The sequence below is a fragment of the Elephantulus edwardii genome, unplaced genomic scaffold (assembly GCF_000299155.1).
Source record: "Elephantulus edwardii isolate Elephantulus edwardi_28Jun2011 unplaced genomic scaffold, EleEdw1.0 scaffold00243, whole genome shotgun sequence".
Lineage (NCBI taxonomy): Eukaryota > Metazoa > Chordata > Mammalia > Macroscelidea > Macroscelididae > Elephantulus > Elephantulus edwardii.
The window spans coordinates 958,834-984,266 of NW_006399993.1; the positions used below are offsets into that span (position 1 = coordinate 958,834).

General features: G+C 43.7%; 1 protein-coding gene across 1 annotated transcript; it reads left to right on the forward strand.

Annotated features, from left to right (window-relative positions):
* Window positions 1-250: 250 nt before the first annotated feature.
* On the forward strand, window positions 251-25,415 carry LRRC41 (leucine rich repeat containing 41). The gene is made up of 10 exons (XM_006898978.1): window positions 251-501; window positions 5,103-5,189; window positions 6,385-6,455; window positions 18,011-19,166; window positions 22,340-22,606; window positions 23,114-23,278; window positions 23,374-23,472; window positions 24,209-24,331; window positions 24,560-24,635; window positions 24,730-25,415. The coding sequence occupies exons 1-10, from the start codon at window positions 303-305 to the stop codon at window positions 24,947-24,949; spliced, it is 2,463 nt and encodes an 820-aa protein (XP_006899040.1). The 5' UTR covers window positions 251-302; the 3' UTR covers window positions 24,950-25,415.
* The last annotated feature ends 18 nt before the right edge of the window (window positions 25,416-25,433 follow it).

Genomic DNA, 25,433 nt, shown 5'->3' on the forward strand with positions numbered 1-25,433 from the left:
CACAGGCTCCAGTTGGCATGTACTAACGGCCAAATACAGAAGGCAGGGGTGACTACTATTTGCACCCGAGGACACTTTGCCAAGCAATAATCCCTTGACCACGAGAGACCCAAATATATTTATTTGTACTGTTATTTAAAGTAATAGTTCTGAAAGAACTTGAAAAATATGTTTACTCTCTTGATGCTGTTTTATCATACTCATCATGCTTCCCTACAACTATGATAAATCCGTCCTAACTGGTGACCTTCTCAAGATGGCCGCCCGCGTGTGTCACTCTCAGGCTCGCGCACCTCCCCAAGATGGCGGCGCCCGGGGCCTGGCGCGCCAGGAGTTGCTGGTTCTGTGAGGTAGCGGCGGCAACGACCATGGAGGCCACGTCCCGGGAGGCGGCGCCAGCGAAGAGCTCGGCCTCGGGCCCCAGCGCTCCCCCCGCCCTGTTCGAGCTGTGCGGGCGGGCGGTGAGCGCCCATATGGGGGTTCTGGAGAGCGGGGTGTGGGGTAAGTCGCGGGGTGAAGGGCTGCCTCTCGCAATGAGCGGGGGGCGGCCCGGGGGCGCGGGGGGGCGAGGCCGGGAGGCCCGGGGCAAGGCCCAGCCCTGGGCATTGGAAGCCGGATCTCGGGCTAGTGAATTAATTCCGTGGCTGGCCGGACTGGAGAAAGTAATGACGGAGACCAAAAGGACAGGTGGAACTGTGCTGCGGCCTGGCTTGGGGGCGCGGAGGGTGAGGCCGGCCGGAAAGCCCGGAGGCCCGTGGCTGAGCAAAGCAGCCGGAGCCTGAATGACAGAAGCTGAAATGATGGTTCGGGGCTTCTGTCACCACAGTGACATTCGGGCACTGTCAGGCGAAGGAGTTTGATTTAGGACCGACGGGCCGGGATGGCCCCACTGTCTGGGGGCGGGGGCCTAGGTCGAGAGGCTCGGCCTAAGGCCGAAAGGCCGGGCCTGGGGCCGCCGGACTGGACCGCTGGCCCCGGCCCGCTGCCTGACACACCTCGGGTCCTGAGACTCCGGGGGCCAAGCCGAGATGCTGGGACCGCCTGGTGGACTGGAGAGCGCCGGCATGGGGCAGCGGGGAGGCCGAAAGGCTCGGGGTTCCGTGGCCTGTATGATGTGCCGAGGCCGAAGTGAGCGGACCCACGGGCCGGGCCTCTACTTCAGACTGACGGAATGACTGGCCAGCGGCGGCGCACGGAGCGCTGGAGGCCACTCGGATTCGCCGGATCGGCGACGAAGGGCCCGAGAGTGAGTGGAGGGAGGCCGGGAGCGGGACAGCGAACTCGGCGAACGAGGGAGGCCGGAAAGATGGGAGGGCGGGAAGGGCCAAAGAAGTCTAAGGCCGGACAGGGGCCTGGGAATCCGGTACTGACGGCCTGGGAATCCCGGGCTGACAGCCTGGGAATCCTGGACTGACGCCTGGGAATCCTGGACTGACGGGCCGTAATGGAGGGGGCGCGTCGCCTCTAGGAGGCCTTGATCCCAGTGGGTGTGAAAGGCCTCAGGCCCTTTCCGAGTGCGGCCTCAAGGATCCGAAGGGCCTGTCCCTCAGAGGAGAGCCACCAGATTAAACCGCAAATGCTGCGACCCGGGTGTCTGGATAAAGGGCCGGGAGGGGCCGGACAACTACAAGGGCTAGTGGGCGCGGGAGTCCAGCAGGCCGGTAAAGTGGAGAGAAGGCCTCCAGCCAGATGGAGCCAGAGCAGGCCAGGCAGTGGAGTGCTAACGGCAGGTTTTAGTCCTGGCAGCAGACAAGGGCAAGAAACTTTGGTCTGTGACTTGAGGAGTAACAGTCAAAGAGTGAAAGTGCAGGTTCTGAGAGGTAGGCCTATTCGCACCAGGGACAGCGGAGGCCTTAGGCCCAGCAGACCAGTGGTGTGAGGGGGTGGGGTCCAGAGGACACGGCCGAAGTAGATCGCCGCCAAGCCGAGCTGCTGGCCAGCAGGCTAACCCTGGGCCTTGTGCTAGAGGTTTGGGGTGGAGATGGGGGGGCAGAGGCCTCAAGGTGGTGGTGGCATCAGTGTCTGGAGGAAGGGCCCACTCAGGTCGGCAAAGGGAGCTTGAAATCTCTGCGTGGAAAAGGGGGTATGGGGGATGATGAAACCTTGAGGAAGTGGGTGTGGAAAAGTGTCCTTGGAATTTAGAGTTGGAGATTCTGGGATAAGTCACAAGGTTGTAGAAAGTAGTCACAGAATCCTCACAGTGTGTGGGCCCTTGATAAAGGGGGGGCGGGGGGGGGGCACAGAATCTTGTGTAGTGGGCCTGTGTGGAGAGGAGGGTGTGGTAGGCCTATATTGGCAGCAGAGGAGAAGGATCAGGTTGGCTGTGGAGGAGGGGGAAAAATTTCCAGTGGAACTGGCCTGGGGCCTTAGATAATTCCTGGGGAATGTAGAAGAAAGCTGTGTCAACCTAGAGCTTCTGGAATGCTAAACCTGGCTTGAGGTGGGATGGGGACTGGGTGTTGAGGACCCAAGTGGGGAAGGGAAAGCATTCAAGATGTAAAGTGAAAGAAAGTAGGAAGGGTCTGGGGAAATGAGAGAAGTTTGTTGATAAAGGAGATGAGGATTCCTGAGGTTGTGAGAAGGGATGGCTAAAGAAAGAGGACTAGATCAGAGAGGAAAAGTGGTAATAAATGGCCATGGTTCTGGAGAAACTAATTTTCTGGTTCTTTTCCTTCCCCAACAACCCCACCACCACCATTAATTAATTGTTTATTTACTTTCTTTTCTTCCCTTACATCACCACCCGCCCCAGTCCCACTATTGTACCAAAACCCATTCCCAACCAATCCATTCTGTTCCAAGTCATAGTGAGGCGACCACCATATCTGGTTGATCCCTCAGCCAGGCTAAGAGGAAATGAGGGTGGGGTGGGGTGTGGAGTGCTCCTATGGGCCTAGATCAACTAAACATTCAGAAGGCAAAAGCTGAGTCAAGTAGAGCTACTTAAGAGAAGGGCCAAGAAAGACACTCTATTTTGGAAGAAGATCTAACATCTAGGAAAGGCTTCCTGGAAGTGACAGACTGAGTATTTTGTATAGGGAGAGAGGGGAAACAGAATGGAATCAGGCAGTAGAAAAGACTCCAACAAAACTTAGCTATGTGAGAAAGAAAGAGATGAGACAAGAAAGCAGTAGATTTTTTTTCTTTTAAGTAGAAGATATAAAGGGCTTTGAATGCTAGACTGTGGACAATTTTAACTTTGTCTTTGAAAGCATTATAAAGCTTTTGATGGTTGTAAGGAGGGGATGCATCATGAAGTGCAAGATGGAGAGAGACTGAGGAAAAGGAGAGCAATTAGGATGTTGGAATAATTCAGGTGAAAGTTTGTGTAGTCCAAATTAAAGTTTTCATTTGGCAGGTAAATTGAGTACCTGCTATTTACAGAGCATTGTAAATACTCTTAATATACTACATTATGTATATAATACACTATATAATATATATGACATTGTAATATACTCTTAAATATCAGGACACCATTATTTCATAAGTAAAGATAAAGGAGAATAAAAATTTTGAAAGACTTTTGTTAGATATGATATACTCCAAGATCTTTGACTTACTGACAGGGCAGAATAGTAATAGACAATATTTTGTGAGTTTATTTTGGCTAGATTCATCCTGGAAAGGGTTAAACCGGGTGGCTCCTTGGAGGCAAGAATTCTGAGGCTCCGTCTAACACACTTTGGACATGTTGTAAGGAGGGATCAGTCCTTGGAGAGGGACATCATGCTTGGTAGGGTGAAGGGACAGTGCAGGAGGGGAAGGCCATCTATGAGATGGATTGATTCAGTGACTGGGATAATCGGGATGGGAATGTCAGAGACAGTGCTATTGACACAGGACAGAGCAGAGTTTAGGGCTGTTGTACATAGGGTCGCTATGAGTCGCAAGCAACTTGACGGCACATAACAACAACAAGGCAAGATCTTAAATAAGTCACAGACATGATCTCTTTTAATCTTCACAACAATCCCATGAGGTAGTTTTTAAATTGAGGAAACGGAAGCTTAAGGAGGTTGAATAATTTGCTCAAAGATTTCATTAACAGTCAACTGTAGAGACAATGCCCTTTAGCTACCATATTTTGCCCTCAAAACTAGGAAAGTTGACAGAAGCAGGTTTTTAACACTCAGATGTGCTGAGTTTAGGGAGTAGACCTTAATTCTCTCTCTTCTTTAAAGAAAGAGAAGTATAGGGGTACAAATGATGGCAGTGGTCAGTCTGGAAGAATAAAAAGGGAATCAGGAAAAACTTAACAAAAGGCATGTGATACTTGAAAGAGTAGACGAGTACCTGATATGATGAAAGGAGCAAAGATATGCCAGTATAAGCAAAGGCCTAGAGGCACAAGCAGCAAATATATAGGAGGGGAAACCCCAAACTTGTTTAGTAGTGTAGGGAGCTGGATTGCTTAATAGAGCCCAGAATATGAAGGACTTTTTAACACACATCAGTATTCCTTAATGCAAAAAGGTTCCTTAATGCTCAAGCAGCAGTGAACTGACCACCTCCTAAATGGAATATACCAGCTTGTTTTATGAGATTATCCAATCTTGAGGAGGAATGTTGTTACCATCAAGTTGTAACCAAACCATAGCTGACCCTCCAGAAGGTTTTCAGACACAGTAAATGGTACAGGAGGAGATTGCCCATCTTTCTCCTGTAAAGCAGTTGGTGGATTCGAACCATGTACCTTTGCATTTGCAATGCAATTCCTTGCCATCAAGACTCCATCGAAATGGATTGACACAGTGACAGCAGCAATGGGCTTGTGTTTGTCAAAGATGATAGGATAGCTCAGGATAAAGGCAGGGTTCAGGTCTGTTTTTCATACACTTGCCATGAAGCTTACTTGACTCGAAGGCACCTAACAATAAGCCGTCAGAGCTCCCTGTTGAGGGAGAATATGCCTGTGGAATTCAAGCTAAGAGCTAAGTGGCTGAAGATAAGTGGATCAGAGTTTGGAACAGATTTTGATTAATTTGTATAGGCTCCAATTGTCAAATGAGAAGTCTTCTTTTCTGTTTTCCTTTCCAGCAGGGTAAGTAATGTTTGGAACACTGGGGGGAAAAATAAAATTTGTGTTTTGGTTTTTATAGCCCTCCCAGGCCCAATACTTCAAAGCATCTTACCTCTGCTCAATATATATTATTTGGAGAGGATTGAGGAAACTGCCCTCAAGAAAGGTAAGTTATTTTTCTGTCTCTTTCTCAGTCAGTGATATGAACAAGGCACCATGATGTTCTTAGGTAAATATTACACCCGATATCTGCATAGACCTTCCTTTCAGAAAGTACCCTTATGATTTGCTTTCTTGGTTAGAAGGTTTCGATCTTGTTTTTGAGGAATATCTCAATCAGGTGGCCTTAGTTTCTTAATACTTCTGTGCTACCACCTAGATTGTTATATAGTGCCTTGAGTCCTAAAAGATAGTAAGCAGCCATCCAATATACAACAATTGGTTTCTATTCACCTGCAACAGCAAAGGAAAGATGAGAGTCAGAAATCAGAGGAACAGTGTGAAGGAATTGAATGTCTCATTATCTTTATGAATGAATCTTTATCTACTATGTCTCTGTTGCCATGAGACCAGAACTGGATGGTGCCATGTTACCATTCCTGAACGTTTTAGTCAAAGACTGTATAGGAGAGTTCTGATTAAAAGGGAAAAAATATGGAATAGAATTTAAAATTCTCAATGGAATCTCTACTTACGGAGCTATTGAAGCTAGGTAAACCTCTCAAACTATTGCTCTGAGATTATCTTTAAACTTTAAACCTCAAGCAAAAACTATGCCCTAAAGTCTTCTTTTAATTAAAAAGGAAGTAATTTATCTTAATTCATAAAGTATGTTTGCCTTGAGCATTATCCTCTTTGAACTATCCTTGTGAAATCAAATTCTTAAAAGGGGCAAAGAGTTTAAGATAAGGGAGGTAGAATCATTTGGAAAAGGACAGTGAAAATGGTAGCACAACTTGAAGATGTAATCTATGTCATTTGCTAAGCTACCGCTTAAACTCCCTACTAAATGTCGCTGTGAACAGCTAGCATTTATCTAATCCTAAGTGTCAAGCGATGTCCTAAGCACTTTACCCAGAGGGAATAATTTACTCATTTAATCTTTTCAACAATTCTATGAAATAGCTACTGTTAACTACATTTTACAGATTAGGAAACTGAGGTACAAAGAAATTACTTGTTCAAAACCACATAGCTTGAAGGTGGTATTACCCATATTCACACCCAGACAATCTATAGAGCCGTTGACCTTAACCATTCTTCCATATTGCTCCTGTGAACAGAGAATAATAACTTGAAAAGTAAATGTAACTTAGGGTGGCCAGGGAATAGCCTAGTCAGAGTGATATTTCTCTCTACAGGCCTCTCCACTCAGGCCATATGGCGCAGGCTCTGGGATGAGCTGATGAAGACAAGACCTTCAAGTTTGGAGGTAAGTTCAGATACCAAGTGGAATTCTGGCATGACTTTGTACAGCAAACAAACATGAGCTGGGCATTACTAAAATGTAGGGACAGGGATGGATTTAGGAGGGCTCTGACATTTGATACTGACTTGCTTGCTTGCCATGTTTACAGGTGACACAATACAGGGAAATGTAGTGATCACAATGGATGACAAAACCAGGACTCATAGAGATCTTAACAGGGCTGGAGCTATGGCCAAATCAAATAAGATGAAATGGAATAGGATTTGGTTAGATCTTCACTTGAGGCTAAAAATTTGAAATTGAACTGCCTCAAAATAGAAGGCAAGGAGCATGGTTTAACAGCAGCTTTTTAAAAGAAGGTTTAGGAAGTTTAGTCAACAATGTACTAATGCCATTATTCATGCTATGTGAAGTGACAGAAACAGTATAAACCAAAGGACAAGAAAGGTGATAATCCTGATAATCCTGACTAGCTCTGCAGTCATACCCTTGGAATATGGAGAAAGACGTCAAAACCACAGCATGTGAGCCACAATTGGAAGACTGAAGAAGAGACTGTGGAAGCATGAACTGTCTTGAAATAATTGAATGATTATCCCATGAAAAAGGGACTAATAGGCTTTTTCTAACTGAAAAAAATTTTCTTATAAACCAAAGATAGAACTTTTTAATTCCTGCATTTACCAGTGATGAAATAATATCATTCCAGAGAAAATAGCTTCTTTTGACTAAGTGTTCAAATAGAGACTTGGAGAACTACGTGCCCCAAGTGTGTGTGTCTTACGTGCCTGCTACTGCGCTTGAGCTCCCTGTTAGAGCCACTGTCTATCTCATTGACATTCTTCCTTTCTTCTGCTGAACCCCAAGATTTTATTTTTCACTGATGCAGATATAATTCACTGGAACTCTCCTCTTAGCAAAATTTATTTTACTCTATCATAAGGTGAAGGAACAGATTTAGTTCAATAAACATTTACTTACATTTAAAATGTACTGTATCTTATGCTAATTATTACAATACATAGTTTGTAATCTTGAGGAACAACAGTTTTAGTGGGGAAACTGCAAACAAGTCCACCACTTGGTAAAATAAATGGTGTAATAGATGGTAGCAAGAAGCCTCAAAGAAGTAAGCAAGCATATTGTCTCAGGAAATAGTATCTGAACAAGGATTTGTATACTGAATGAAGCCAAATGACTATGAAACAGCTAGTATCAGGAATTAAAGATTTAGTTTCTTGGGATACATGGGTTTTAGTACCATTTGACCCATATTCTTCAGTTTTTCCATTTCCACATCTGAACCGTATATGCCCCCTCAAATTTAGGATGATGATACTGAGACAGCAAAATCCTCAGGCACCATATTACTAGTCCCTGAATAGTATAAAACTAAGATTTTCTATAACCTTGACAGAAATATCAGATTCTTTGACCCAGTATTTTCCAAATAGCAGGTGTTGAGTATTACACCTTTCTCTTGGATAAAATGTTCTTTTTCCCAGCATTATCTCAAGCTTCCTGGGAAAGAATATTTGTTCTCTCTTTCCTGGTTTAGAGCATTTCAGAACATCTGAGAGCCCTCATATATGGTAGAGAGCAAAAAAGAGGAGGACCCCTAACAGGACAGATTGACACAGTGGCTGCAGCAATGAGCAGCAGCAATCAAGAGGATAGTGTCCAGCCTGACAGTGTTTTATCTTGTTGTACAAAGGGTCACTATGAGGTAGAGCTGCCTGGACAACATCCAATAAAAGACCTAAGCCACGTTGGTGGAGGTCCTTAGAGCATACTCTCCTGCGTCTCATTTTTTCAAATATCATAGCCTTTACTCATAATTAAGAAATTCATTCCTGCTCAGTTCAACACTATGGTAGGTTACAGGGACGCAGTGATATAAGTAGCACCTGGCTGCATACAAAGCAGTAATATTTCAAAGTGTTTAGTACTAATGTGTGTGTGTGTGTATATATATATATATATATATATCGCCATAGAATGCTCTTGAAATAAAGAAATTGTGACAAAAAGGATAATTTCATAAATAGATCTCTGGAAACATTACAGATTTGGAAAAATAAAGTTGAGCCTCACTTTTCAATATTATTGTTGTTGTTATGTGCCATCAAGTTGACTGCGAATTGTTGCAGACCGAGAGCCCCAAAGAATAGAATAATTTTATAATTATTAATAGAGAGACAGACAGCCAGGAATGAGATAGAGCAGAGAGCATAAAACAGGGGGTCAGCAGTTCTCGACTGAAGACCTCAAGCCATGCTTCCCTGAGTATTTATTTAGAATTATAAGATAATAAAAGTAAAATCACAAGGAAGTACAAAATAAAGGATAATGGTGAAATCTTTTACAGATAAGGCCAAGTTACTCTTTATGTTAATCTCAAGAGGGAGGGATTCATTTGATAAAAACTAAGAACAATGTTGACTCCTAAGGAATGCCCCAGTGTCACAAGGGGACCTCCTAAGGAATGCCCCAGTGTCACAAGGTGACCTTCAGCTTGTATTAAGCCTCCCTCATTTCCCGATACAGCATTTGGTCTACTATTATTAAATTTTATATTCGGCTTCCCTCAGCGAATCACAGTGACCCTCTGAACAGATGTGAACCTGTGCCATCCTTAACCATCTCCAGTATGCTTGGGCCCACTCTTAAAACACCGTGTCAATCCGTTTTGTTGTGGGTCTTCCTCTCTTAGGTTGACTGTCCACCTTTCCAAGCATGGTGTCTTTCCAAGGGCTGGCCCCTCCTAATAATATGCCTAGAGTATGTGTGATGCCATTTCACTTTCTTTGCCTCCAAGAAGCATTCTCCTGTTTGAACTCCTGGCAGTCCACAGGGATAGTCATTTCTCTTCTCCAACACAACTCAGAGGCATCACTTCTTCTGTCATCCTTTTTCAGATGCATAGCAAGCAACTGAGAAGATTTTAGCTTGGGTCAGGCACACTTTAGTATTTAAACTGACATCGTTACGCTTAAGTATTCTGGTGAGGTCCCTGATAGCAGATTTCCCCAATGCAATATTTTACAATCTTCTTGTTGTTACGTGCCGTCGAGTCGCCTGCAACTCATAATGACCCTATGTACAAGAGCCCTAAACCCTGCTCAATCCTGTGCCAATCTTACTGTCTCAGATACACCTACCTCTATTACCCAAGCCACTGAATCAATCCATCTCATGGAGGGTCTTCCTCTCCTTCATTGTCTCTACACCCTCCCAAGCATGATGTCCCTCTCCAAGGACTGGTCCCTCCTTGCAACAAGTCCAAAGTATGTCAGATAAAGCTTCAGAATCTTGCCTCCACAGAGCAGCCTGGTTTAACCCTCTCCAGGATGAACCTGATTGTTCTCTTAGCAGTCCATGATATATTCAATACTCTTCTCCAACACCACAGCTCAAAGATATCAATGCTCCTTCTATCATCTCTAGTCACTGTCCAGCTCTCTGATGCATAGCAAGTGATTGCAAAGACCATGGCCTGTATCATGCACACCTTAGTCTCCAGAGTGACATCACTGCTCTTCAGTACTTTAGAGAGGTCTCTGAAAGCAGATTTTCTCATCACAATTATGTCTTTCAATTTCCTGGCTGCTGGTGCCAAGAGATTTGATTGGCGCTAAGCAAACTGAAGCTGTCTTCACCATCCATCATCATGGCTACCAGTCGGCCCATTGTTGAGAATCTGTTTTCTTGATATTGAGCTTCAATCCATATTGAAGGCTGTAGTCCTTGATCTTCTGCAGAAAGCACTTCAGGTCTTCCTCAGTTTCAGCAAGCAGGGTTGTGTCATCTGCATAACGCAGATTGAAGAAGACTCATCAACAGTCTTCTTCCAAGCCTGATGCCACATTTCTCCTCATAAAGCCCAGCCTCCTGGATAATCTGTTCTGCATATAGATTGAAAAAGTATGGAGATAGGACACATCCCTGACATATACCATCCTTCCCAATTTTTAACCATTCAGTGTTCGTGTTCCTTTGCTCTGTTCTGATGACTGCTTCCTGGTCCAAGTATAGGTTTCACGTATGCATGATCAAGTCTTCTGGGATGTTATACTGACTTGTCCTAGTGGGGTGGGGGTGGAGGGTTCTAACTCAAAGGCAGGAGTTCAAATATACCAGTGACTCAGAGGGAGAAAGGCAGTCTCCTGTGCAGTTTACTATCTCTGAAAACCCACAGGAGGCTGAGATGTGAGTCATTTCGAACTCAGCAGCACTTTATAGCAATAGGGGGCTCTGGTGGCATAGTTCGTAGACAGCAGTAGTGCTAACCCGAAGGCTACACCTTTCTGGTGGTTCACATCCACCAGTAGCTTGTTGAGAAAGATGAGCAATCTCCTCCATGTGATTTACAAGTTCCTTAACTCACTGGAGCTATAAGTTGATTTAAACTCTACATCACTGAGTTGAAAGTTAAAATTGTAACGGGTAAAAGCACACAATGAAATAAAGGTAATTTATTATTCAATCTCAAGGTGGAGAAAGCATGTTAACTATTAATGTACAACCAAAAAGGAAAATACCATATAAAATGTCAATACTATAAAAAAATTTTAAAGGCAAATACACTGGAAAGAATGTTTGCAATAAAATTTGCAAAACAGTGGTATTCAGATAAAAAGATGAGCATGCAAATAGATAAAAGATTTCAACAAGCCACAAAATATATAAAAATCCAGTTAAGTGGAAAATACCCAATCTCAATAAAAATTATTTTTAAAGATTTTTTTACCTCTTAAATTAGTTAAAAACGAAGGCAGAAAACTTAACTTTCTGGTTCTTAGTTTAGTGTAGAGCTGGGAGGAGGACAGTAAAACTTACATTTAATATATGTTAATATAAAGAAAGGTACAAATCACAATTAAAATTTTAAAATTATTTAAAAAAATATAAAGAAAGGAAGAACTTCAACAAGAAGGATTGACACAATAATTCTAACAATGACCTCAAGCATGACAAATTATAAAGGTGTCACAGGACAGGGTAAAGTTCTGGATGTGGTGGTCATAGCGTTGATGAGAGTTATAGTGGACTCAACAGCACACAACATTATGCTACTGATTGGCCAGAAATTGTAATTTTTCTTAGTGGGCAGTTTGGTGATAATTTGTTAAGATTTTTAAATGTTAAGTTCTACATTTCTTGGAATTTGTAATGTATGATAATTATTATACTCATGGAGAATTCCAGATGGAGTTTGCTATCAAAAAGCTAAAAACAATTTATGTATTCAGTAATATAGTTATTAATAAACTATGTCACATCTATATTTTTAAGATACTAATAAAATGCTATTTTAAAACTATTTTAAGACGCTGTGATATACTTAATAACATGGTGGTGTATTTTAAAAAACCCAACAATTCAACATTTGAAAATGTTCAGAATTGTCTCAATGCTTTAAAAACATAAATGCATAGTTATTCACATGTACATAAATGTGCCAAAGAGCTGGCAGTGAGTTTGCACTTGGTTTTTGTTTTGCTTCTTTATCTTGTCAGAGCTAATATTTGTTATCAGAAAACAAGAATGATAGTTTTTTTTATTATTATTTTGTGTGTGTGTACCGTCAAATCGGATCTGACAGGTACAGGAGGAGATTGTCCCTCCTTCTCCAGTGGAGCATCTGGTGGTTTCGAACCGCACACCTCTGGGATTGCAGTACAACTTCTTGCCACTAGGCCATCAGAGCTCTCAAATGATAGTTTCTTAAGAGCATTTGCTGGCTCTAGTGTAGGGGAGCTCTAGTGGCTTCATGGTAAGGAGTTGTGCTTCCAGCTAACTCAGAGGCACATGGTTTGAATCTACTAGTTGCTCTATGGATGGGCAGTTTCCTCCAGGTGATTTACTGACTCTGAAAACCCACAGCTATGAGTTGGTTCTGACTCCAAAGTCCATAAATTTAGGACAAGGAAATAATCGAGTCCTCTATAATTTAGATTTGTACTCTCATTTCATGGTCAATGCCTGGGTTACCAGGCCCTTAAGAATGAGCCAGTGATTTTGTTTATAGGCAGATGTTACCTTACCTCACTCCTGGTAGTAACTCATTTGCCTTTGCCTTCATATTTAACCAAGCATCATGCTTAGAAAAGTGAAGGGTCAGCAAGAGGAAGACCCTGGATGAGATAGATTGACACAGTGATTGCTGCAATGGGCAAGTGTGTCAGTGATGATGAGGATGGCATATGACAGGACAGGGTTCGGATCTACTCATAGGGTCATTATGAGTCATAGTCAGCTCAACAGCACCTAACAACATATTGAACATTTTTCATGTCTGGGCTCTAGTGTCTAAGTCCACAAAACAAATGGCTTAAATTGCTGTTTATTATTTGTGATTAAAAAGCCATTGAGATAGTTATACCCACACAGTTAACCCTCACGACAGTTCTCTAAAGTAGATATAGTTTTCTCTCTTAACAATGAAACAGACTGTTGGAGGTCAAGTATCTTGCATAGACTTAGTTAAGGAATGGCAAACCCAGGATTCCAGCTATCTGGCTCTGAAATGCGTATTCTTAATCACTGTACTGTGCTGCTTCTCACTGCAGTCGTCACATGCCTGAATGTCCCAGCTTTAAATATTCTCTCCTGTTACTTACTATAAAGATGTCTGGAGGGAAAACAGCAACATATCATTAAACTGCATTTTACACATCCCTTTTACAGCCTAAAGAATCATAGTTCATTTTGTCTAGATTCCAGACCCAAACCCTTTAACCACCTGAACACCTCACTTAAAAGCTCCGAGTCTTACATGTGTTTCTGAAGTCTGTAGGCTGTTTGTGTGGACCAGCAAATGTGTAAGGAAGGTGTTAGAGGAAGACTTGGAGGACTCTGGAACTTTCTACTTGTCCATTCTTGAGACCTGGCTTCTTTTTTTTTTTTTTCTTTTCACTGCTCCCCTGATATTATCTGTACTGCTTATAATCAGTTCTAAGTGCCATGCAGTTAGCTCAAGTACAGTCATTCTGAGTTGTTACTGCAAAAGGCAAAGCTTGAGAATAGGTAGGGCAGAGTCAGTTTCACTCGGTAGAACCTCACACATAAAGTGAGGGTTAACAAGTGAGGATATGCCTGAGAGGCAAGATAAAGACCCCAAAAATAAATCTCCAGGAATTTCTGCACCCTTACTTTGTTTAGGTTGAATGAGTGTCTCCTTAACAAGTGGTCTCTGTCAAGCCCATGTTAAATGTCCCTTTAGGCTAATTATTTTTGTGTGTCATGGAGTCAGAGCCAACTCATAGCTGACCCTCTGGCAGGTTTTCAGAAACCATGAATTGTCTTTGAACCACATGCCTTTGGGATTGCACTGCAACTTCTCACCATGAGGGTACCAGAGCTCCCTAATTATTAGCAGTGATAATAAATAACATTTAATTTGTATTTTAAAATTTCACACACACTATCTCAGTCTTCATAATAGTCCTATTTTGGGACAGGAATATAAGAAGGCATTTTACTGGTTACAGTTGTTCAATACCCTACTGAGGGGAAAAAATATTTTAAAAATGTGCAGTATGGGTTTAGAAGAGGCCATAGTACTAGGATTATAGTTAATGTTAGATAGATTTTAGGTGAAAGCAGAGATTACCAGAGGAATGTTTATCTGTATTTCACTGACTATGCAAAGGCATCTGACTGTGTGGATTATAACAAACTATAGCTAACTCTGAGAAGAATGGGAATCTTAGAACACTTGATTGTGTTTATGTGAAACCTATTCTTGGACCAGGAGGCAGTCTTCAGAATAGAGCAGGGAAATACTGCATGGTTCAAAATCGGGAAGGGTGTACACCAGGAATGTGTCCTATCTCCATACCTTTTCAATCTATATGCAGAATAGATCATCCAGGAGGCTGGGCTGTATGAGGAATGTGGCATCAGGATTGGCAGAAGATGTGCATTATGCAGATGATACAACCCTGTTTGCGGAAACAGAGGAGGGCCTGAAGTGCTTTCTGCAGAAGATCAAGGACTGCAGCCTTCAATATGGATTGAAGCTCAACATCAAGGAAACAAAGATTCTCACCACTGGGCTTTCTGGAAGCATTGTGTTGGATGGTAAAGAGACTGAGATTGTAAAAGCTTTAGTTTGCTTTGCTCCACAATCAACCATTCTTGGTACCAGCAGCCAGGAAATCAAAAGATTAATTGTATTGGGAAAGTCTGCAGTCCGGGATGTCTCCAGAGTACTTAAGAGCTGTGATGTCAGTCTGAAGACTAAGGTGCTCCTGGTCCGGCCATGGTCTTCACAATTACTTGCTATGTGTCAGAAAGCTGGACAATGACTAGGGATGAAAGAATTGATGCCTTTGAGCTGTGGTGCTGGAGAAGAACAGTGAATATACATACCATGGACTACCAGAACAAACAGGTTTGTCCTACAGAGGGTGAAACTAGGCTGCTCCTTGGAGGCTTTGTCTGACATACTTTGGGCATGTTGCAAGAAGGAACCAGTCCTTGGAGAAGGACATCATGTTTGGGAGGGTGGAAGAACAGCGCCAAGACAAGAAGACCCTTGATGAGATGGGTTGAGACAGTGACTGGGGTAATGGAGGTGGGGGTGTCAGAGACATTAAGCTTGGCTCAAGATAGAGCAGGATTCAGTGCTGTTGTACATAGGGTCACTATGAGTTGCAAGTGACTTGAGGACACATCACAATAACTGAGAATTTGCACTTCTACCCCAGGTGGCATCCACTTCCTAAAGACATGCCTCTTGAATCTCAGTGAACTTTGATAAATGTCGACAGTTGTAGAGGGGCTTTAGGCCTTTTGTTCATGGGGTTGCTCAAAGTTGTGTCGACTCAAAGGCAATCAACAAACAAAACAAACCCCAGGTATACTGAATCTGAATCCACATTTTAACAAGATTCCCAGGTGATTCTTATTTAGAATGTTAAAATGTAGATTCTGATCCTACACTTCTTAGGTGGAAAAGCAATGTCTCAGCAGGGGATAGAACCAGAATGAGCCAGTTCAAAGCTCCAGTATAGCAGCAGAGCTGAGACCTTCATCAAAATCAGTTGATTTCTGCACTCCAGGAAACGGGTAGGACTCAGGGTGTTATTGAATTAGGGACTCTGGAGCCTGGCATTTCATTTTTTTGTCATTCTTTACCTATCAGTACCTTTATCATTATTTTGTACCTTTGTGTCTAAAGTGACCCATAGCTGATCCTCCAGCAAGTTTCAGAGGCAGTAAATTACACAGGAGTTGATTGCCCGTCTTTCTGCTGCAGAGCAGCTGGTGGATTTGAACCACATATTTTTGTGTTGGCAGCACCAATCCCTTATAATCATGGGAAAAGGTTTTAGGACATTTTTAATAAAAGATACCTGGACTTCACCCTAGCTGTAACAACAGAATCACCAAGTCTGGGAACCTGCTATATGAATTTTAGGGGGAGAAAAATCACCTTGAGGAAATTCTGATATGTACCAAAGATTAAGACTCACATGCTGAGAGCTCTGGTAGCCTAGTGGCAAGAAGCTGTGCTACAACCACAAAGGCACACATTTCAAATCCACCAGATGCTCCGCTCGAGGAGGAGCAATACACACACATTCAGATTTCTTATGAACTTTTCAGAAAAGTCTCATATCTATCAAAGCAGTTAACTATTGAAGAAAACACAACTTGGACCTCTGAACTCCAGGAATTTCTAATTTGGTTGGGATAATACAGCCACAGGCAGAGACTAGACACCATGAGTTTCCAACAGTAACTTAAGAGTCAGTAGTCAAAATGAAGGTGAGGAACAAAACTATCAAAAAGTAAAAACGACAGTGGAACGCCTGAAGGACAGGGAAAGGTTTGGGACAGTGTGAGAATCTTTTACTGAATAGAACATTCACATGAGCACGATAGGAGAGAGAATGCTTCTCAGAGTCCTTATTGTTAAGGGCCTTGCCTCCAGGGTGATAAACTTAACTTGGAGAGGAACAGAGTGCTTTGCTGGCAGGACAGGTCAATGGTTCAAAACCACCAGCTACTCCATTGTAAAAAGATATGGCAGTGTGCTTCCTTAACGCTTATGTCCTTGGAAACAAGGTGGATCAAGATTTACTCAGTCTTGTATGGTCAGTGAGTTAAAATTAATGACAATAGGTTTGGTTTGGTTTGGTTTGAGTGGGGAGAAAGTACATTTTAGGCAAAAGGTGATCAAACTGGTCTTTTATAAAGATGAACTCTAAAGCAGACTTACGCAGTCATATGGAAAGGGGAAAGTGGACAGGGAAAACAAGTCATGAAAACTAAAGTGGTCATATGTTAAGTGATGTTAGTGTATGCAGTTAGAACTGAATTATCACTGATCCTTCAGTGGGTTTTCAGAGGCTTTCAGTCACAGAAGAGGAGACATTCCATTTTTCTTCCAAAAGAGTAGCTGGTGAATTTAAACTATGTCCTTAGGTTGGAAGCACAACTCCTTACCCTCTAGACCAACAGACCTCCACTAACTGCTATTAAATGATAGTAGGCCTGTATGAAGGTGGTAGAAAGCTGGGATCAAGTTTATATAAGTAAGACACTATAGCAAAAGAAAGGAGCCATGATGGCATAGGGATTAAGTCTTAAACAGCTAACTGGAAATTTAGTGACTTGAGTCTACCAGCCACTCTGGGAGGACAGTATGACAGTCGGCTTCTGTAAAAGATGTCTTGGGAACCCTGGGGCAGGGGCTAGTTCTAATGTGTCTTACAGGGTTGTTTTAAGTCAGATCAACTTGAAGTCTAACAAACCACAAAGATGTGAGCTCTGAAACCAGATTTCCTGGATACAAATCAGCTTCAATTAATTCACATTTTAACTCCTGATGAGCATTTGCATTTCTGCCTCAGCTATTCTGAACGAGGACCAACAAGTCCTTGGTGATTGTTCTTGATTCCTATATAAACAAATATTGGAATCCTATTTAAATGTAGCTTCTGATTCAAGAGATGAATTGCATTTGGGAAAGTAAGCTGGACATCAGGCTAGAGACTAAGGTGCACCTGATCCAGGCTATAGTCTTCACAGTTACGTGCTATGCATCGGAGAGTTGGACAGTGAATAGGGATGATAGAAAATTGATGTGGTGCTAGAGAAGTGTTGAATATACCATGGACTGCTAGAAGAACAAACAGGTTTGTCCTGGAGAGGGTGAAGCTGGAATGCTCCTTGGAGTCAAGGTTTCTGAAGCTTTATCTGACATACTTTGGGCATGTTGCAAGGAGGGACTGGTCCTTAGAGAGGGACATCATGTTTGGGAGAGTGGAGGGACGGTGCAAGAGAGGAAGACCCTCAATGAGATGGATCGATTCTGTGATTGGGGTGGTAGGAATGAGTGTGTCAGAAACAGCGAGGTTGGCACAAGTGAGAGCAGCATTTAGAGCTCTCGTACATAGGGTTGCTATGAGTTGCAAGCAACTCGATGGCACATGACAACAATAATACATCTGGGGTGGAAATGCAGACAGTCCGATTTAACAAATGATTTAGAAACCCTGATTGTATTTAATATCACAGCTGTTTGGCCTGTTGTCTGCTTTCAGAGTGTGACATGTTGGCGAGCCAAGTTTATGGAAGCCTTTTTTTCCCATGTGCTCCGTGGCACCATCGATGTGTCTTCTGACAGACGTCTGTGTGACCAGCGATTTTCACCTCTTCTGCATAGCTCACGCCATGTTCGGCAGCTTACCATCTGCAACATGTTGCAGGGTGCAACCGAACTGGTAGCTGAGCCCAACCGCAGGGTCCTGGAAACCCTGGCCAGTTCCCTGCACACCCTCAAGTTCCGCCACCTGCTATTTTCTGATGTGGCTGCTCAGCAATCACTTCGACAGCTGTTGCACCAGCTCATTCACCATGGGGCTGTTAGCCAGGTGTCACTGTATTCCTGGCCTGTGCCCGAGTCTGCCCTTTTCATCCTTATCCTCACTATGAGTGCTGGCTTCTGGCAGCCAGGCTGTGGTGGCCCACCCTGCCGCCTCTGTGGGGAGGCCTCTCGAGGCCGGGCCCCATCCCGAGATGAAGGTTCCCTGTTGCTGGGTTCACGTCGGCCTCGCCGAGATGCAGCAGAGAGATGTGCTGCAGCCCTGATGGCCACTCGGCGGAAGAGTGAAACCAAGCAGATGCCCAGAGCTACTCCTGCCACTAGGGTAACACGCCGCAGTGCTCAGGAAAGCATGACAGCAGGAGGGACAGACCCTAAGAAGGAGCTGTACCATCCAGCCACCTCCCAGGAGGTTCCTGGCACCAGGCAGCCACCTTCTGCTCCAGCTGCCACTTCTTCTGCCTCAGCGTCGTCCTCTTCCACATCATCAACATCATCATCCAAACGGGCTCCAGCAAGCTCAGCCCCACAGCCTAAGCCCCTAAAGCGTTTCAAGCGAGCTGTAGTGAAGAAGGGTGCTTGCACCCGTCAAGGGTCTGGTGCAGAGTCTGAAGACCTGTATGACTTTGTTTTCATTGTGGCTGGTGAGAAGGAAGATGGTGAAGAGATGGAAATTGGGGAAGTGGCTTGTGGAGCTTTGGATGGGTCAGATCCCAACTGCCTGGGGCTCCCAGCACTGGAAGCCTCCCAACGTTTCCGCAGCATCTCCACCTTGGAGCTATTCACAGTTCCACTCTCCACAGAAGCAGCTCTGACACTGTGCCACCTGCTGAGCTCCTGGGTGTCTCTGGAGAGCCTCACACTCTCCTATAATGGTGAGTGCCTTGGAAGAGCAGCGTTTGGGCCTGGGTCACCTAGTAGCACCAGTTGTGTGCCCAATCCTGTGTAGAATTGGGACCATGACCAGGAAGCTGGGAAGTGCAGCCCAGAATTGACTTACAGAGACAGAAGTGTTGATTTATTGTTGGAACTAGAGTTCCTGGGAGGCTGTGTGGTCTATCATCTGGAATATGAATGGGTGTATTATAGTAGGCAAACGAAGGGAAGGCATACTCAAGTTCAGCAGAGCTGAGTAGGGTCCCAGTAATCAAAGCAAAGCCCCTGGGTAAATAAGGAGTGAGAGAATGGTTTTCAGACCAGTAATCTCCAAGTCAAGGTCTCAATACTCACCTGCCTGGTTGTACCAGCTAGCAAAACTTCAACTCTGGCTAAATCCAGCAATCTATCTACATTGCTGGGCACTGCTAGAGATGTCATATAATTATATAGATTAATGCTGCTAAATATTTATGATCATCAGCCTTCTCTAACCCTGACTGTTCTTGCAACATTAGCTTCCATTCCTCCTCTATTACTTCCAGACTCTTTTTCTTGACAGATTACCCCATCTTATACTTCACAGGGAAAATAGAAGCAATCACATATGAACTCTTTCCACTTCTAGAAATCTACACACTTTGCTTTCTTCTTTCATAATAGAAAAGATCACCATCTTGGGCCAATTCTACATATGTTTTGGGTCTGTCTTATAGCAGCTTATAAAATTTCTTAATAGATTTTATATTTATTTAAATACTTTCTTTATATTAACTAGTTTATGCCTCACAACAGCCATATGAAGTGACTTCCCCAGAATAACCTACCTGAGTAAATCAGGGTAATCTCAGTGGGGTTGGCTCCAGAATCCATGCTTTTAAAGGACTAATACCTTCCTTCTCTCCACTATCTCTTTCCCATAAATATTTACACATTTAAGCCCTCACCAAAAATGGTTACCTCCTTATTTATGTTGTTGTGTACCAGTGAGTCAGAATCTACCTATAGTTGACCCTCCAGCAGGTTTTCAGAAGTGGTAAATCACACAGGAGTTGACTGCCAGTCTTTCTCCTGCGGAGCAGGTGGTAAATTTGAACCATGTCCTTTTATTTTGGGAGCACAGCTCCTTACCACTAAGCCATCAGACCTCCCTATTTCCTAATTACTGTCCTGTCCTTTGCAATTTTAGTCATCTGTTCTAAACTCAGCCCACTCCAGGCTGACTGCCACCCTTACATAGGTTACATCTTTGTTGCTAAATCTAATCTGTGCATCTCAGGTTTCATCTTATATTGATTCTTGGCAGCATTTCCTACTAAGCAGTATCTTCATGAAATATTATTTCTATCTCTGACTTCTTTTTATCTTCCCTCCATGGATGATCCTTCTTAATATTTTAATATTCAGAATGCCTCAGAGCTTCTCCACATTACAGATTCTTCTGGGATATCCACTCTATGCTAAAACCTCATCCTAAATTAGCCCAGATCTTTCTCCTAAACTCTAGAGTCACTTACTTCTCCAGCTGCCTCTTAAATATAACTAGCTGATAATTGCAAGTTCCCCAAATTCATTATTATGTTCAAACTGCTGACTATATTCCTCCCCCTTTATTTAGCCTCCTGTTCCCTTGTGAATGACTCTAAACCAGAAATCTAAGAATCATTTTGAATTCCCTCTTCTCCACATATATTGGGGGGGTGGGGAATGTGTGTGTGTGTGTATATATGGTTTATCACCTTTCTTAATTCAAGCTATTAATTCTCACATTGGTGCATCATTTTAGCATTTCCTCCTGACTCCATATTTTTACTATATTGTAGTAAAAACCTTCTTGGAAATATACAGATCTGATTTTGGCATTCTTTCCCTTAAAAGCCCTCCAAATGGCTTTCCATCAACATATGTCTTACAGGGCCATTCATGTTTTCATTCCTGCTTACCTCTATAAAGGAGTGCTGGTGACAATGATTAAATCACTTGGCTTCTATCAGCTGCTCTGTAGGAGAAAGATGTGGCAGTTTGCTTTCATAAGGACTGGCAGACTTGGAAAACCTATGGGGCAGTTCCATTCTACATCAGAATTGAGTCACAATCAATGAGTTTAACTTGGGTGGGGAGATTTCTCCTCTAGTCTTATTTTGTACACTTCTCTCATACTTTACACATCAACCATATTGAATATTTTCCACTTCTTTGATCCAGCCAATCTATCTCCTTTCAGGCTTTTATACATACTGAATTCCTCCTGCCACTTTCCTCCTTTTTTAGCCTATCTCCTTTATATTAAAAACTCAGCTAGAAAGCTTTCATGGATAAACCTAAATTAGGTGATAAGGATTCATTCTCTGTACTTTCTTTTTTTTTTCCCTCTGTACTTTCATAGTTTCTAGTTCCCTAGTTTGCAATGTTATTACTAGTAGATAAATAAGAGCAGTATCTGGGTGCTTCCTGGCATGTCTAGCAAAAAGCCTTATAGTTGAATGAATGAAATCAACAAGAGCCTGTTTGGTTCAAAAGGAGATGAAGTAGAAAGTGGGTTCTAAGGAAATTATTTGCTTTGTGGATTAAGCAACTACTCTAACCTTTCTGGCCCTTATGGAATTATTCCTCTTGCCTTATTCCCACCCAGTCTATCTCCTTAGTGACATTCTGTTTTCAGGTGCTCCTTATGGCCTACAGGAGATTAAACCATCTCTTTAGCTAAGCTTTCCGGAACTTCCACAGTGAGCAAAATGTTCTTGCTAGTAAGAGCTGTTCACCAAGACCCCACCCATCTAAACAGAACTTCCACTTAATGCCCTTGACAAATTTTCCTCTTTGTCTAAGATTTACTATTTTCTAGGCCCACCTTTTCAGGGAAGCCACTCAGAACCCAGAAATCCAGAGACTTCTGCTTTTGCCTGGGCTTATCATTCATCCAGTAGCCATATGCTGCCCTACCACAGTCTATCTTCTATTCTTTTACCCTGCTGATGCTTCTTGATGGCCCAATATAATGGCACCAGAATTTGCTGGTAACCTGAGGGAAAAGCAAGACAGTAGGATAAGTAATTGAAACAAATGGCTTTAAATAAATTGATCCAGTAAGGCAGTAATTAAAAGAAAGAGTTGGAATTCTCCCTCAATGTTATCCCAGCACAACTGACTTAATCAACCTCTCCTACCATAGGTCTGGGCTCTAACATTTTCCGTCTACTGGACAGCCTGCGGGCCCTGTCAGGTCAGGCTGGATGCCGTCTCCGGGCCTTGCATCTCAGTGACCTGTTCTCACCACTGCCTATCCTGGAACTGACACGTGCAATTGTGCGAGCTCTGCCTCTGCTACGAGTCCTCTCTATTCGTGTTGACCACCCTAGCCAGCGGGACAACCCCAACCCAGCTGGGCCAGGGAATGCAGGGCCCCCTAGCCACATAATCGGGGATGAAGAGATACCAGGTGAAGTGTGTGTGTGTGTGTGTGTGTGTGTCTTCATACACAAAAGTGCATTTGTGTGAAAAGAGGCTCCAATATAGACCTGTCACCCTTTATTCCTACCATGATTGGAATGTCTCGCATATGCTCCCGCTTCAGAGCTTTCCATTAAAAAAAAAAGACCCAGATCATTAGAAAACCCATCAGAAAATATGGAGTAACTGACAGCTTATTCTCCAAAAAGAGGGTCTGAGCCAAGGAGTCTAAACTTGACTAGATTAGTTCACTCTGCTCTATGTGCTCTAAGTTCATGTATGTCTCCTATACCACCATTTGGGATACTGTATTTGCTTATTTCTTTCTAGACTAAAGGTCCATGGGGACAAAGACCAAATCCTGTGTTTAGTACTATTATCCTCAAAGCCAAGCGGTGTTATACAAGCACTTAAAGATCAAATATTTAAGTGAATAAGTAAGGAGTGAGATAGAGATAGGTAAGTAGTTATAATCTCCTCTTTCTACCATATCCAGAAAATTGCCTGGAGCAGCTGGAAATGGGGTTTCCACGAGGAGCCCAGCCAGCCCCACTGCTTTGCTCTGTATTGAAGGCCTCAGGTTCTCTGCAGCAGCTGTCCCTGGATAGCGCCACCTTTGCTTCTCCCCAGGATTTTGGCCTTGTGCTACAGACACTCAAAGGTAGGACCTAGCCAGACTAGTGAAAGTAGGGTAGGTGGGGATTTTGCAGTGTTTTCTTGGAAAGCTAAGGCCTGTGGCCTCTGCCTCCCATTCAGAGTACAACCTAGCCCTGAAGAGGCTGAGCTTCCATGACATGAATCTGGCTGACTGTCAGAGTGAGGTGCTCTTCTTGCTACAGAATTTGACTCTTCAAGGTGAGTTCCCCATCTATGACTTGGTAAATTCCTGCGGGGGGGGGGGGGTTCTCATTATGGCTCTGCCCCTGCCTCCCTGTAAGTGTGCAAACCACTGCTCATTTCTTGATCTTATACCCTCAGCTATAAAATGGATTTAGAACATGCATGATTTTCCTTCTAAAAGGTCCCAAATCTAACTTCTCCTCTACTGAACACAGGAGTTTACCGTCAGTCAGTGTTTCACCTAAAATGTGAAGCTTTCAGGGACTGAGAAAAACAGTGGTAGTTGAGGGATAAATGTGCCGCTCCACGCTTCCTTCAGACTTGCATGGAGTGGTTAGTGATGGGAAGGTGAAAAAAGTAAGTGAATGAGGGAGCTCTGGTGGCCTAGTGGCAAGAAGCTGTACTGCAATCACACAGGTACGCTGTTTGAATCCACCAGATGCTCTGCTGGAGAAGGAGGGGCAATCTCCTTCTGTACCTGTCAGATCCAATTTGACAGTATACACACAAAAAAGAATAAAATTTTTTTAAAAAGTGAATGGAGAATTGGTCAGAGAACACCCCTACATTGAACAACTTCTAATGTGAATCTTGATTTTGTTCCAGCTTTGACTATAGTCTTTGACAAATTCTTTCCCCTTTCTGGGTCTCTTTAAAATTTTCACACACTCTTTGGGATCAGCTGGAACAGGAATGCCAATGCCAGTCTTAAAAGCAGCTATTAGAATATATTCTTAATTTCTCTCGACAGAGATTACCTTCTCCTTCTGCCGTCTGTTTGAGAAGCGCCCGGCACAATTTCTGCCCGAGATGGTTGCTGCTATGAAGGGCAACTCCACACTGAAGGGCCTTCGACTGCCAGGAAATCGACTGGGTGGGGATTGGGCCCTAGGGAGGGGAAGGGGGCCAAGTCTTTGACTTAGAAACTTCTTGGGTGAGAGCATGGACTTCTTACCAGGAATTTGGGGGTAGGAACATGGATATCTTCTGGAGTTTGGCGAACTGGTAGGGCCAAATTTCTAATTTCTCCAGTCAGAGTTGGAATTGGATGCCTTGTTCCCTATTCTTGGGTGGAGGTGACAACTACTTCTCTCCTACCTAGGGAATGCTGGCCTGCTGGCCCTGGCAGATGTTTTCTCAGAGGATTCATCTTCCTCTCTTTGTCAGCTGGACATCAGGTACAAAGGGAGGGACCAAGGGATGGGGCTGGAGAGACACAGACACCAGGGATTAGTTACCTCCTGGGTATCTAATCCTTCTTGCCCCTACCAGCTCTAATTGCATCAAGCCAGATGGGCTTCTGGAATTTGCCAAGCGGCTGGAGCGCTGGGGCCGTGGAGCCTTTGGTCACCTGCGCCTCTTCCAGAACTGGCTGGATCAAGATGCAGTTACAGCCAGGGAAGCCATTCGGCGGCTCCGGGCCACTTGCCATGTGGTTAGCGACTCATGGGACTCATCCCAAGCCTTCGCAGATTACGTCAGCACCATGTGATGGGGCCCATACCTTGCAAGCCCATGCTCAGTACCATCAGCTTGCAAGGGCTGAGGCATGGGCTGCCCAGAACCCCCAAATACCAACTCTCTCTCTGTGCCACCTTTTCTTCTCCTTTCCTTCTTTCCATGCACTGAGGTTCTGGAGGCCTTGATGCAGCCCAGCAAAGGCATTCCAGAGTTGAATTAGAGCCATTGGGCCTCTCTCAGTACCCTGGGAACCCTAGGCCAGGAAGTTACAGTGGTCATCACAGTTACTGAACAGCCTCCCTCTCCCTGCTCCAGAGGTTCCTGCCTTCCCTCCTTAAGCAGGGCTTTAGAGATGTATAGGAGTGCCCACTACTAGACCTCTTCCCTACTGGGCTCATCATGCTGCTCCCAGACCTCAATCCCTTTCATACCTTTATTCCTTTCTTTTTTTTAACCAAAAAAGTTTTTCTTATAAAATAAATTTTGGGCAAACATCATGCAGCCCTTCTTGATGA